The sequence below is a fragment of the Anser brachyrhynchus genome (assembly GCF_964034855.1).
Source record: "Anser brachyrhynchus genome assembly, chromosome: 2".
Lineage (NCBI taxonomy): Eukaryota > Metazoa > Chordata > Aves > Anseriformes > Anatidae > Anser > Anser brachyrhynchus.
This window is the reverse complement of record NC_137695.1, coordinates 70,730,939-70,746,036: the sequence shown is the minus strand read 5'-3', so window position 1 is coordinate 70,746,036 and position 15,098 is coordinate 70,730,939. Positions and strand designations below refer to the sequence as shown.

The 15,098-nt window shown below is 44.5% G+C and overlaps 1 protein-coding gene across 14 annotated transcripts in view; it reads left to right on the top strand.

The window, feature by feature from the left end:
* RREB1 (ras responsive element binding protein 1) overlaps positions 1 to 15,098 on the top strand; it is a 124,429-nt gene that overhangs the window by 44,483 nt on the left and 64,848 nt on the right. For 8 of the 14 annotated variants that reach the window (XM_080579249.1, XM_080579250.1, XM_080579244.1 and 5 more), the window contains 2 exons: positions 11,769 to 11,888; positions 13,153 to 13,355. In XM_080579249.1, the coding sequence (XP_080435375.1) occupies positions 11,769 to 11,888; positions 13,153 to 13,355 (323 nt within the window). Of the gene's footprint in view, positions 1 to 5,491; positions 5,631 to 7,071; positions 7,198 to 11,768; positions 11,889 to 13,152; positions 13,356 to 15,098 lie in introns of those variants that run through there. The other 6 variants (XM_080579245.1, XM_080579252.1, XM_080579254.1 and 3 more) reach the window with 2 other exon arrangements.

The following is a 15,098-nucleotide window of genomic DNA, read 5'->3' as shown; positions in this document are numbered from 1 at the left end:
CAAGTCAATGAGAGTGAGCAGAAGGAAATAAGCTGCCCTTTTCATACATAAATTGTGGGAAGAATTGTCTGTGTCATCTGTTTGATGGTAATGTGTGAAGCACTAGCAGTGAAATTGTGTTTTTGGAAGAGAAGAATGATTTTGGACCAGAAGCAGACGTTTTTGGCTGGAGGAATAGCAACTTGAAACTTCACTTAGTGAAGAAACCTGTTCACAATTTTGTCTGTTTTCCTTTTTTTTTTTTCCCAGCTTTCCTGAAATAAACTTCCTGCAATTCTTTGCAGTGTGCAGGTGTCCAGACTCCCCTTTACTCATACTCACTTGTGCAGCCCGTCAGCCAACTGAGGGCTGTACCTCAAATTCTGCCTGCGGGTCTACACTGCAGTGGTCTTGGCAGAGTTACAGTGGATACCTTGTGCACCTACAGGCTGCAGCATCCCTCTTAGGCTGAACAACTGAGTATTGCATTCCAGAAGTCTACATATGGGGAGCAGTACCCATGACAGACAAAAGAAAGCTGCAGAGATTGTAAGCTGCTACTTAATCTCTGTGGCTATGGTGCCGAGGAGCATCAAAACTTTGCTGGGTGGATCTGACAGCTTATTGCAGAATAGAGAGTCAGTCTTGCTGGTATTTGCAGTTATTAACCTTAGTGGATTTTTTTTTTTTTTACTTTGATTTTGTGTTTTTCTCTGCGTGTGTACGAGGCTTGTGGCCTTGCCACCGGAATGCTTGTGTTCAGGAAACTTAAGACTGTTCCCACTGAAGAGCTTTGAAGATCAGCAGGCGTTTCCTCCAGGGGCTACAGCAGTGTTGGAGGAGCCAGTTGCTGCAGAAGTCTTCAGGCCTATCCGCCCAACTTTGGTCATTCCTTACCTCACCACCTCACATGGATTATGCTGTTTGCAGACTGTCTAAGCTCCATGATGACCTCCATGGAGTCCTTATGAGCTTTTACAAGGCCGGGCCTGTGTACTTTGTAAAATCCTTTTGAAATGCCTGCTAGGCTTTTAAAGTCCCAGAGCAAAAGCTATATTACAAGGAACGTAGAAGGTGAGCAGCTGGATGCAGTTGTGGATGAAGGGGGATTTATGTTTGTGAGTGCGTAGGCAATTCTTGGTTTTAGTATGCGTCTTTTTCAGATTAGATAGAGAGATGTCTTTTCTGAGGAGGCTTCTTGTACTCATCTGATAAAGCTGAGGGACTTCTGAATTCCATAAAAATTGTAGATCTGGATTTCTGTGCTCTAGTTTGGCGTGTGTGTTGCACTCTATGAAAATTGACAGATGCTGTTTCATTTTGTCAGTGTGCAGGAAGCACCTCCCACAGGTTAGTTTCACTGTGTTTATTTCAAAATAGAATGAAAACTTGTACTGAAGAATACCACTGACAAGTAGTTCTGCTGTTTAAATTTTTCCTGCTGGCTCTCCTGTGAGGATCTCAGCTTTGCCTGCTTGCCAGCACCATCTACTGCTGTAACTAATTTACCTAACTAAAACAAGAAGCAAACACTGTGTTTCAGAATTTAGAGCTCCACAAACAACCCTGGAGGCTACCAGCCCAGCTGGTATAAGCTGGTGGGTGTGCGCACAGGGCTGCAGCAACTTGTTCATCAGTGATGGGGAGAGGCATTTTTCTTAAGGCTGGGTTCTTCCTTCACCATCAGGAGGCAATAAGCCTCAGTTTGAGTGATTTCTGGTACTCTGGCACCTGTGGCAAACATTGAATTAGAATACCCCAGGTAAAATTGAACACCTAGCTTGTATCTCTTGGCTCTGATTGAAAATAGTGGGAGAACGGCATCCTATGGTCATCTAAACTTAGTATCACATGGAGATGATGCAGATGGCATATATGTGTTTCTGGTCTTTAGCAGATTGTAAAAGGTGGTTGACTTAAAACCTGTTGGTCTCATGCAGTGCAGAGCAGGAGGGTGGCTTTGGCTTGTGGGTCTGTGCAGGGTCTGCCTGATGTGGGGATATGAGGAGCGCTACAGGTTGTCTTGCTCATGGAAAAGCTGTGTAGTTGTGTTGGATATTGCACTGGAGGCTCACGTTAAAAGGAATGAGGGTTGTGCAGAACACTTGTGACTCCCTTTGCTCCAGCACATCTCTCTTTCCTACTTGTGACATGTGGTTTTCCCTCCTAAAATGTCAAACTAAAACCTTCTAATTAAAACTCTCTTTCAGCGTGTGTGTGTTTGAACATTTTAAATTGTCTTGGTTATAGATTTTTTTGTTGTTTGTTTGGAAAGTGTGATAGGGGGAATAGTTCCTGTGCTGACCAGATACAGAAGACAGGAAGATAATGATGTTAACAAGGTGAGGGAGAAAAGGAGGTGTTTGTTTAGAAAAAGCCTAGTCGCTAAAGCCTGTGGAGCAGAGGAACCCTGCTGATAACACAGATGAAATCGTCTGCCTTTCCTAACTTTAGAGAAGTGGAGCTTTGTAATAAATGGCTGCCATGTGGCAGCTGTCTCCCAGCTTCGTGAGCCTGGCAGTAGTTAATCCTGTCAGCAAGTCATGCTCCCTGGAAAAGAGCAGCAAGAAGAGCTGCAAACTCTTGAATCATTCTCTCTGCAAAACATTTGCATGTTGAATCCCCTTCTGCTTAAAACGAGTTTGGTAATTTGGTGGAGGCTCTCATCTTTAAGTAGCATTAGAGTGCAGCTGTGTTGGCTTTTAAATAAAAAGTTAGAAACGTGCCGAGATGTAGCGATTCTGTTCCTTAAAAAAAAAAAAAAAAGCCATTTTCGTTTTGGAGGGTATATGTTACAGGGTACAAAACGCACTGTACAAAGAAAGGACTCCATGTTGATATCTGTGTGTTAATTCAGGTTTAGCATCTGAGGTCATGATTATCCTTAAAAGCTTGAGCCTTTAAGATATAAAACCATTCACCTTGGTTTGTTTTTTTATTTTGTTGAGCATCTAATGTTTCTGTCCTTTCTCCACAACCCGGAAAACTAGAACTTTTGCCTAAAAAAAAAAAAAAAAAGTTTGAGATTCTTGTGCAGTAATGTAATACCATCAGATTTTTTCAGGGCTCGTGATAAAATTGTGGTGGTTGACAACACCACCACCAGGAAATGAGTTTTAATCCCTGTAATTTCCATCTTTCTTTTCATGTTGCGCATCATTTTACTTTGTTACCTTGTGAGGTGTAGAGTACTCTGGCATGCTACCTGGTAAGGTGCTGCATGCGGAGTGTGCTGGCGCCTGTCTCACAACCAGCACTGTCAGGCTGCAAAGGATGCAGTAAGTGAGCTGATGCTGTCCCCTCTGGGCTTGCCTACACAAGGAATGTTGCTGTGTGTGGATGCACTTACAGTGGTGAAACTCCATGCAGTACATAGTGCAAAAGAAAAATGTCTTTTCCTGGTTTAGCATGCCCTGTTTTCAGTTTATAAAAAATATAAACTTGTCTCAGTGAAGCCTTCTTTAAATCCGTCCCTGGAGGAAGGGGATTGTAACCAGTGTGCTGCGCAAGAAACAGGGCACTGGCACAGGAGATTTTCTGTGCCTTCCTCTGTGTGATTCATCCTGCCTCTCTAATCCTTTCCAAACCTGTCCTGCTGCACACGCACAGCTCCAGCTATGTGCGAAGAACAGGCGTGAAGGAGCAAAACATTTGCTCATTTCTCCTACCACTTTCCTTCAGAGCTTTGCCTGGGACCTTCGCCCAGAACTGCGGGTCCGAAGCTGCCCTTGGCTGAGCTGTTGGCCATCAGGGCTGCTGGGGCGAGGGCCGGGGCCGGGCCGCCCCCCCTGCCCCAACAGCTGCAGGCACCGATTGCCAGCGAGCGGCACAGTGGCGGTGTTTCGTGGCTTTTCTTCCTCTCGCTGTTACTGTTCCTTATTCTTTTGTGATGCTGCGAGGAGGAACAACCAGACTGATTGTCTCCCCGCCGGGTGGGTGCCTGGGCATCTGCACAGCCAGTTGGTAAGGCACAGAAGCCCCTGTTTTTTTTAAGTGACACCAGGGGCTATTGATTGCAGGCTCGTGCTGTGCTGCTGCTGCACAGATGCTTGCTTTTGGCCCACCTTAAAAGGACAAGACATCCCGTGGTTTAGACTGGCCATATATTGTCAGGGATGCCAGCACCTCCGTCACAGCTACCCGGCAGACTTGAGCGTCCCGTTTTGCCCGCACCCTGTCCTTGCATCCTTTTCTTCATCGGAGTTGAGGGATGCAGCAGTTTGCCTTGGCTGGAGGGGAGGTGGCTTTTCTTCTCTCTTACTCTGAAATGTTTTCCATCTGGCTTTCCCAAGTGCAGTCCGTCTAGCTCACCCCTCAGACTCTTGGGAAAGCATCCTGTTCTCTCAGCACAGTGCTTGCTTAGCTGTCTAGGTTATGGCACATCAATGTATAGCTTTTTTTGTTTGTTTGTTTCTTTCCCCCAGGGTTTTAAGTTTACTGGGTTTGGCTGTGTTGTGATTCTTCCTCTCAGCGCAAGGCAAAAATGTAAAAAGAAAAAAAAACAACAAAAAAAAACACAGGGCTTTCTACTTGCTACGCTTCAGATTGTTTCCTCATTTTACATCCCTTACCCCTCTCTCAGGCAGCAGCAGCAGCAGCGAGTGCGGTTTTGCTTCCCTAAGGGCTGCTGGAGGGGCTCAGCTCCTTGAGGCACACATCCCATCTCAGCAGGGGGACATGCAAAGCCGAGGGGTGCCTGCTGGTCATCATTTCGGGCTCCCCCGCCGCTAAATTTTCCTGGGTTTTCCTCAGCTCCTTTTGGGTAGTGTCTGTTGCAGCAGACGGTGCAGCACTGCTTGCCCAACCTGCCCTCTCCTTCACACCAGCCCGGCATCGCTCATGCGTTCGGGGCTGGGTCCTCCAGGCCCTGGCTCTGCTGGGGGATCGCAGTCCCGGGCTCCCACGCTCTCCTGCACCACGTCCCACGGTGTCTCCTCGCCCAGCGGGATGCAAGCCAGCCCCGGCCCAAGGGAGAGCTGCGGCGGCCGGGCTGGGGAAGGCCTGTCGGTCAGAGGAGAGACCCTGCGCTGTGTCTCAAGGCACGCCACCGTCTTGCGGCTTGCCCACCCGGGGGGATGCGAAGGGACTTTCTTGGGTCGCCACTTCATCTAAGGCAAATAAACTGGAGTCGAAGCCAAGAAACACATCAACTTCCTGGAACTCTGCGAGCTGTCCACACAGCTGTCCTAGCTTGCTGAACACATGCAAAGCAGAGCTTATAAGGACAGACAGTATTGCTTTTGTGTCCCTGCTCGGCACGCGGGGAGGGAGCAGGGGAGGGGACGCTCTAGGTAGCGCCGAAGGCCCGCCTTACCCAGCGTGCTCCCTTGGCCGCATTTCGGGGAGTTGAACCCCTCCCCAGAGGCCTCCTTGCACCCTGATGGTGCACAGGGAGCCGGCAAGGATGAGGATGGAGGGGCGTTTGTACACGGGAAGGAGTGGAGGGACGTCTGTTGCTTGCATTACTTCGCTGTTTTCCCGTCTTCATTTTTTTGCATGTGTCTGAAAGCAGCTCTCGTGGCCCCAAGTTTGTTAAGCTGCCTTCAAATCTCAGTGTCCTTTTTGCCTGAACAAGTTCTCAAAGCTGACTGCAGTTTGGTGACAAAGGCTGCCTGGAGGGCCAGGTGCTAACCCGCAAGCTGATACAAACGGTGAGGATGAGGAACAGCTTTTAGACATGTCTTTGGTATGGGGGAGGAGGGATAAGGCGTTAGGCAATCTCAAAATTTTTCAGCAGCTGGTCAGACAAAATAAGGGGGGGTTGCAGTTCCTGCAGGGCTGTGCGTATTGTGTGGTGTGGCCATCCTGGGCACAGTTATGCTGGAGGGGAGCTCGAGCAGGCTGAGACCGAACCCCCGGAGGTGCAGAGTCTGCTGGCAGAGAACTAGGCTTTCCCATCAGGGGCCTGGGGGCCGTCAGATTTTGCTTTCGCTCTCGAGCAGTGTGTGCCTCGCTTCTCTTTTCTAGCCTAGCAAGACCACAGGCTCTTGTGTGAGCTGCCATTCCCACAGCACACAGCCATTGTGAAAGAAACAAACGGGGGGGTGCTATATAAGTTAGCAAGTTAGCAAGCTGAGCGTGGGGCCAAGGAGACAGGTATGAATGCGTCTTATATTAATGCTGCCTGGTGTCTCCTTGTATTGCTGTAAACCAGTTGGAAAATATAGGAGAATTTCATCCAGGAAGCCTCTCTTTGCCAGTACAGCATCTGCTTGTTAGATTAGTGTAGCTTCCTTGTTTTCAGTGTGACTTTATCAGCACGGTACCAGGGTATCATGATGATTCAGAGTTGCAGTTCACTTAAGGCAGTAACAGAGTTCAAATTCCAGTGTGTTTTATGAGAGATGCTTTTGGTCAGCTAAGTCAAAGTCCTGGGGACCACTAACGTTCGATAAGTCATCCAGACATGGATTTCAAAACCTGCATATAAACTAGATGTGCTTGCATATCTCATCGTGCATGTGAAGGAATAAAACCAGAGGGGTAAACATACTTGAATATTCAAAATTTAGACTGGCAGTTAGGTGTTGTAACAACAGTGTACAAAATGATCTGTATACACAGGGGTCTTCTTGCTCGTTTGGTGCTTCCTCCCTTGCCCTGCCCTGCAAACAGGTAGTGCTCCCCGGCTCTGCTTTAAGGCATGGCCATGAGCATGTGCTTTACTTGTTTATTCAGTGTCTGTGCGTATCTGTCTGTGTCTATGTTAAATAAGAAGAGGCATATGGCCATGGTGGATCATAGGGTTATTTTACAGGGCAAGGTATGCTAACACAGGTAAAACAACTGTATCAGTAGTAGTTCCAAGAGGTCAAGTAGGAAGATGAGCAATCTGTCTTTTAGTGCTCAGAGAGTGCCTTTCCACAGATACAGCTCTCTTTGGTTGGTGTTTTTGAAGGTTTGTTTTGTTGGCTTCCCCTTCGTCCACCCCCATTGTCCCTGGAAGAAAATTGTAGTTAGAGGTACAAGTTCAAAAACATTGGGGTAATATTCTTAGTGTCTGTTTTTTTCCAAATAATAAGCGAACAAACGACCACCAAATATTCCCATGCCACTGTCTTTTTTTTTATGCTTGTCTTCCTTTCCCCGTAGGCTGCTCTGTACTGGTGCTCCAGCAGTGGTGACAGTGAGGTGACGCTGCCAGTATAATTCTCTACCGCTGGGGTGCCGAGTCAGCACCAACACTTCAGTAGCAAGGGCAGAGTTGGTATTAAAAAGGTCAGTTGGGAAAACTTTCTTCTTTTGGTTTTCCTTTGCCTTGAGGCAGTGTCTTTGAATAGCATTAACCCTTTTTTCTTCCCACACAACGCATTTTCACCCTCTTTCCTTCCTGCCACCTTTGAAGCAAAATCGCATTCAAAAAGCAGTTGGGGCAATGTGCACATCTCTGGGGGTGGGAGTAGCTGTTTGTGCTTGGGAGTGTCACCTTGTGCTCTGGGAAGAAAATCTGCTCCTCCGGGTAGAAACTTGGTATGAGACCAGTGCATCAGAAACGTTTTTGAAAGTGGTGTAGCAGTTCTTAGGTATTATAATCTCAAGGGTAAACTGTAAACTTTTGTTTATTCAAATGCGATATCCCTCTTTGAAGTTCTGTTCTTGTCTAAATTTGTATACTAGAAGGTCTGGCCTTCATTTAAGTGATCCTTGGTTTTTTTTTCTACCACTGAGGGAAAAAAAAAAAAAGCGGGAAAGCCTTGAATAAGCTAATAGCATTGCTAAGATGGAAATGATGAGGAAGGCTCAGGATTCCTGTTTGGGCCTCATGGGAGAACGTGGTTTGAAATGCATGTGTGTGGGGGGGTGCATTCCTAAAACAGTCATTTGTTTCCCCCATTTCTCCTCCTCCCACTGTGTTCTGTACTACGTATTGCGGCATGTTTAATGAAACCAATAAAAGTATTTGGCGGAGAGTGTTAATCTTTCCCCGGCCCAATTAGTGCATGGCTTCTACTTTAACGTTGATGTGGACTTTTTTTTTTAGGGCAGAACAATGAGCAGCTTTGTGCTACATGCAAGGTTTTCCCCCTCCTTGCCTGTATTGTGTATTTCTTCCTATCTATTCCGAAGGGAGAGCTCACGTGCAGAGACAGTGGAGCAAACTGGAGCAGGGATTTGTACCAACTCCACGCTTGTGTAGCCACCTCTCCCTGGCAAGTCAAGTGACTGTGACTCTGAAGACTCATCATCTCTTCTCCTTTCTTCTTCCTTCCCTTGTGGCCCATGTTCTCCTTTTTGCTTCATCTGTGATGCTCTTCACCAGAAGGAGAAGCAGATGTAACTGTTGAGAGTGGTCTTTAAACAAAAAAATTAAATATAAATAAATACATATAAGTAGAGGGGGGAAGTAACTGCTGATGGGCTTAGCTTTAGCATACAGTGGAGTCGCACTTTATCCCAGAGGAGGAAATAGGTTTAGCAAGTGTCTTCCTGTACAGACTGAATGGGAAGCAACAAGGTTTTTTTTTTTTCCCTTTTTTTTTTTTTCTTGTGAGCCCTCTGCTTTCCTGGTGACTCTCCCAATAGCTGGTTATGTGCAGCATCAGGGGTGGGCCTCTGGCAGGAGGAGGAGCTGAAGGCCCCTCAGGTTTCTCAGTGGGATTGCAGTTGCCCCAGTTACATGGTTTTAGAAACAGCATCAAGTGGAGGGAGCCGGGTCTCTTGATATGGCAGGCAAAGAGGGCTGTGGGGATTTTGTATTGTGTTTTTTTTTTGTTTGTTTGTTTGTTTTCTCCTCACATGTCTTAGCACTCTCTGCTTTCATAAGAGAGGATGACTCGGGGGGGGGGGGTTTCATCAAAGTAGAAGATGACTTGAATGCTCGTGACCACTTCCCTGTTTCCTAGAGGCTTTGGTCAGATGTTGAATGCAACCTGAGGCTGCACTGTTTGCCAGCCTGTTTCCTGTTTGTCCCTCTTTCCTGGAGGTCTTTGTTCTCTTTTGGGGAAAGGGAGGAAGGAGGCTCCATCAGCACGACCTCTGAGCTGAGGCCTTCACTGTGAGCTGAGGCGGCTTGCAGTCCTGAAGGCAGCCTGGTGTAGGGCATCCGTGCTGGTTGCTGCCTCGCGGATTCCCTGGGCTTCTTAGGTCTGTGGAAAAAAAACATTTCCCCATCCTCAGTGATGCATTTATTTAAAAAAAAAAAAAAAATCTGCAAGAGAAACCTCTCAGTATGTTCCTGCCTGAAGGCTTTCTGCCATGGGTTTTCCCACAGGAAGGAGTGATTTGGCCCAGTATCCTTATTGTTCCTATATCCTATTGCAAATAGAAAGTTAGGCTTCTGAAATTGGTGCGTGCTGCTCATGCAGTTGTCTTTGTTTCAGAGGCACATTTTTATTTTGTGCAAGAAAATGGAAAATACATATGTAAATATAAATACATATGTAAATAAAAGCAATAGTATCTATTTTTTTTGGAGAATTTAAGGTTTTTTTCAACCGCTTATAAATTAGGAAAATTTTAATGTATCGAAAACAATTTTAAAAGCAAGGTCTGTTGTTTGCATTAGCAGTAAGATGTTTTAGATTCAGAAATAAAATAGCTGTTGATTCACAGAAATTGTGAAAGGCTGTAATAGCATAAATACATACTTTTCCTCCTGAAAGAAGAACAGAAAGCAGGCTGGCAGGTGTTTCAAAATCAGAAGGTAGGTTTGTTAATGTGTGCCTGTATGCCTGCCTCTTCTCTTTTTGATGAAAAAGTCACATTTTCACTCTCGCTAAAACCAGCACTAGGAATTCTGACTCCAATACTCTGGGAAGATCCTCAGCAATTTTAAAGTTACCTTGGCTGACACACCCGTCTTCACACTCATACAACAGATTAACTTTTTCCAGGATGTAACAGTGGTAACGTTAATGTTATAGGTATTGACTGAAAGAGAAAAAAATATGTCTACTTTGGAAGGAAGAGTTGTTTTTGTTTTGTTTTGTTGTTTGGTTGGTTGGTTTGCTTGTTTGTTTTTAAGTGCTGAAACACTTATTTGCATTAATTTTGACAACAATCCCTCCAAATAATTTTAAATGGTGGTACTAAGCAGATACAGCAGCAACTTAGAATATTTATACCAGTCTTGAAAATAACTGTAGTGTTTGTTCTATTCAGGATTAATCCAGCTACCACATAAGTGGTTAAAAAGAAAGAAAAAAATAAATGACTGTGTTGCTCTGGAATGAGATGGACCTTTTTTAAAGACCCTAACAAATCAATAGCTCTCGTGCTTGCTGGAGAAAATACAGAAGGATGGATGCTTGGCTTCTCTTTGGATCAAGCAATCCCTGCCATCATAGGGAACATCAGTGTTTTTCTTAGCAGAAAAGTACAAAAATGACTAGGGAAGAATTAAGTTAAATCGTTCAGGATAGCATCAAAATGGTCTTTTTGTCAGTTTTTGGAGACTTAAACCAAAAATGGTGTTTTGAGAAGTTAATGTTATCTAGAGCTTTAGAGTCTGGCCTTAGTCAGGTCCTGCATTTTGGCTCTAGACTGTGCTGGTTCACTGTGTCAAACCATTCATCTGTGTGCAGCTCCCAAGAAGGTAGGCAGTTAACCAGAGGGAGCTTGAGTCTGTTGCTTTTTCTTGCGTTGAGTGAAATAAGGATCTGCTCGACAAAAGTCAAGAGAGCAGAAGCTGGGTCTTTTCTCTTTGTCTGCCTTTTGGTGTACACTGTAAAATGTTAACAGTTAGGATGCTATGATTTCTCATTTGCAGATGCTGTTCAGAAAGCATTTGAATGTGTTACGTGAGTGACAGATTTGCATGTCACCCTAGAGAGCATGTGTTTTAAAAGGAAGAAACCCCGTTAACCACAGTTTGAGGCTGAAGGCCTCTGCTTTCTGAAAAAAAGGAAAATTCGTATTAAGTCTGCTGGATGCAATCTGGAAATCTGAGATTATGAAATGTCCACAGTGTGTTAATTTACTTAATGAACTATTTTGCATGTAAGGTTATAAAGGTGTATTCCTCCATTAAAAATGTATCGTTATCTTTCAATATTACAAATAACCTTTTTCAGAGGCTGTCAGCATGGGTGCCACAAGGCGAGAACTCCTCTCTTTCTCTTGTGCCGATCATTCACTGTCACCTCTCAAAATGGTGTTCAACTGCCCTATCATTCTCCAGCCAGAACAGGCATCCTTCCTGAAACCCCAATGATAACATGATAAGGTTGTGGTTTCAGAAAGGGGCGTGGAGAAATTCCGTCAGCAAATATGGTGGTTGCTTATGTCTTCAGCTCACCTAAAGCCCTTGGGCAGTGGGTGTGGGGAATGTGCCAAATGGGCCCAGAAACCTCAGTAGTCATTTCACCACTGCTGGAAGGAATAAGGTCACCATGAAGTCTTCTATTGGAGTAAATGTTAATCCTCCAAGAAGAGAAATAGGAGGGTGGGATATTCATGAATGAAAACAAATTACTTATTGTATCTTTCTCTGCAGAATGTTCTTGCAGCCTCCTAACCAGATATCACGACTGTCAATGATGTGCTGGCTTGTTCTCTCTTTTGTTTCTTCCTCCTATTTTTTTTCTGGATGAGTACTGGGGACCAAGTCAAGAGTGTTTCCTCGCTTTGTTTGCCTGGTTTCCAGCAGAGGCAGCAGCAGCTGCCTGTGCCAGACACTCCTGGGGGCAGGCACTTGGCTGCGCTGAGCTGGCTCTGTTTACGTGCTTCCATCATCAAACTTATGTACCCATTGGGGGAGCTCTCAAATTAAGGGGTTGTAGTCTTACTTTGCTAAAACGCCTTCCAGCAAAACTTAATCCCTTTCTCTTTCTCCCATCTCCCTCACCTAGTGCTAGAGGGTGCTACTGAAGAAGGGGCCGAAGAGCCTGATGCTACTAAACCTACTACACTAAGTGAGGAGACCAGCAATCAAGAAGAAAGCCTCAGTCAATCAGGGGATAAAAATGAAGGTAACTGGTTTGACTAGCTCTGAGTGACTCTCTAATTTAGGACATTGATTAAAGCTTGTAGAAATATTTCTTACCCAATCCATAACCCTTATCTGTGTGAAGGGTGTAATATACGTTGAGCAGAGGCACTGGTGCAACATTTCTCTCCCTGTCCCTAGCCTTTGTCTATGTGAAGAGTATATGCTGAGCAGAAGCATGGGCACATAAATTCTCAACTACCACTGCAGGCTTCCAAACTAAAATTTTCTTGGCTCCAAGTAACTTGGCACCACATTACTTAGCCTCAAAAAACACCTGTTTATAATGCTCAAGCTTATCTTTCAAAGACAGTATTATGCAGAGATCAAATGTTCACAAACATGTTCCTCCTTGTTCACCCTCACCATCCTCTGGTGGTAGAGTGACTCTCACAACACACATTAAGATCCTGTGCTGTCCACCTGAGATGACAAAGCAGTAGACTCACAGGGTGTTCCTGTTCAGTTGGGAGACTCCTTTTCAGGCAAAGGAGTGTTTAGTTTGAAAACATTCTGCTTTTCAAACTCCGAAAGAGGAAAGTGGAAGGCCTTACCTGTATGTTTGATGCACTACATAGAGAACATGATGGAGAAGTCTGAATCTGAACAGCTTTGCCTGCAAGGCAACATTAGTCATGGATGTAATAACATACTCCATGGACTGATAGGAGTTGGTAGACCAAAAAGAAAACAACTCTACATTGATGACAGCTGTGGCAGTAAAGAGGCATTTTAGGGGATTTGGGGTTGGATTTTTGCTAATTTAGTTTGCTCATATGCAGAGCTGGCTTAAGCTATGCTAGACTGAGAACCCAGTATTCTATGCTGTGTTAGTAATGTCTTAATTGTGCAGTTCTGCTCAAAACACATGCTTGTTTGAATGATGGTGTTTGCCAGAGTATGCATTCATCAGTACTGCTCTAATAGTTCATTGCGGTCACTAGGTACCACAAATAATACCATTTTATAGCAAGAGAATTTAAGGTAAATCACTCTGTATGTGCCATACTCAATCAAGGCTGAAAATCAAGATAACATGGATGTTCTATGAGAAGAAATGCACACCTTATCCTACACATTCCAATATAAGAAACTATTACAAGAAAAACTCCAATTATTATGGGCCATTGTATATGGTCCATGAAGATCAAACAGTGTGGTGCAAGGTACAAGCAGCTGAAAATACTGTGGGGTTTTCTTTCAGATGGCCTAGCAACTCCTATGTGTGTTTTTGTTTTTAATTCCAGAGAAGCAGCTGGAAACCTTAAACAGTTACAAGGTATCACCAAGTTCACCAAACAGTTTGGACGGAGCAGACTTGTCCTCCATTGACGCCATGATGTCAGCAGTAATGAATGTGGGGAAGATAGCTGAAAATGGCGGGAACTCTCAAAATGTTAAATCCCCCTCCAAGTCTCCTGCACCAAATCGGATTGGCAGGAGGAATCAGGTATGTAAGCCCAAGTACAGGGGACGAAGGGAAGTCAAACAGCTGCATGGGAAGTGATAAAATGTAATTATGTTTTGTTGATGATTTTGTCTGTTTTTCCCTCAATGGTTATGCATTGCCTCTGCCATTGCCGCTATATGGATGTTTTCTGATGTCCCTCCATAAGTTATCTTAAGAAAACTGGGGATGGAAGGTGTCCACTTCCATGGATTCACATGTAAAACATTGGAGCACATGTTCCCACATCATGCAGTGGGCAAGCTGATCTACCAGATGACAGCAGTAGAGGCAAAGCCAAAATTGCCACGTTTTCCCTGCCACATCTGTTACCCAGGCTCTTGCGTTTGCCTGATTTGTTGGGAGATCAGTTTGTTCCATTAACCTAGGAGAAAAGAAGTAGCTGGAACTGAACTTGCTCAGAGAGGGAGCAGGGTGGTCTGGCAGGGGGCTGTGGGGCTTGGCTCAGCTGTTCTGGGGGTTGCTTCATGAGGTGTGTGATTGCTCCAGGGGAAGATCCAAGTGATTTAAGGTTAAAGGTGGTGCTGGAATGAAACGTCCATAGGGGTGCTCAGTTCACACAATTGTACTATAAGGTGCCCTTACTTCATTGTTAACGAAAGTATGAAGAGCTATTGCAGAATGCTTTGTATAAATCTTAGGGAGAAAATATATGTAGTTTTTATCATTTTTCTTCCATTTACCAGTTGATGGCATCAGTTGATAGCAATATTGATCTAGAGGAGTGAAAGGAGACTGTTAAAGCTGTGATTATTGATACCCATGTTTCTCTCCTGCTGCATCAAGCCCTGCCCATGAAGGTTCTGCAGAACAGCCAGAAATACCCCAAATCCCGTTGCTCGTTTGACTTTAAAGCTTGTGGCAAAGCACGGAAAATTTGTAAATGAATCAAGATGTAACAGGGATCAGAAAGGTTGAGAAGCATGACTCATGTGATGTTCCTATAGTAGTTTATTAATAGCTTGCAGAGTAGCTGCCCAGTTGACAGACTTATGACTTGTCTTGAATTTTTTTGCTTAAAAGGAGTTAAAAGCTGTTAATAGTAAATGAACATGGGAATTCTTAAATGAAGAGCCTGGGCAGTGTACTGGCAACTGTATTTGTGGGGTCGTACTGTCTAGCACCTGGCTTTGAGGTTTATTTGCAGTGTTCCCAGTTAAGGGCTGCCATGGTTCCTTGATTTCATCATGTGAAGTAAGGCACTGGAGTTCAGACGAGTCTCAGTGGCGGTGCTATTACACAGCTGTCTGCTGGTACACCATGTGGTTTGGCTTCATGAAGTTTATTAGCGTTGGTGACCTTTATTCCACCTGATATTTCGATGGGCATCGAATCAAAGGAAGCTCGAGAGTAAATGTGACAGGATTAAGAGGGATTCTTACAGTGTAAAAATAAATAAATCCATTGAAAACATAGTAAATAGCCTATTTGTTTTTAGGCTGAAAGATTGTTATTGCCAAAGGGGCAAATGGCTACATTACTGAGAAAATAGAAGTGTGATGTGAAATATTAAGTGGGTATCAATCTGTTTAGCAACATCTAATACAGTGAATTTCCATTTTCAGAGTAGCAGAATGAAAGCACTGAATTGTTTCAGTGTGTAACAGCACACAGATCTCCGATTCTGATCAGAATGTGCCCCTTATTATAATTGCAAGGATAATAACAGTCAGCTAGTTTTCTGGGTCTGACTGCTGTTTCCCATGAGTTGGCAGTGAAACATTT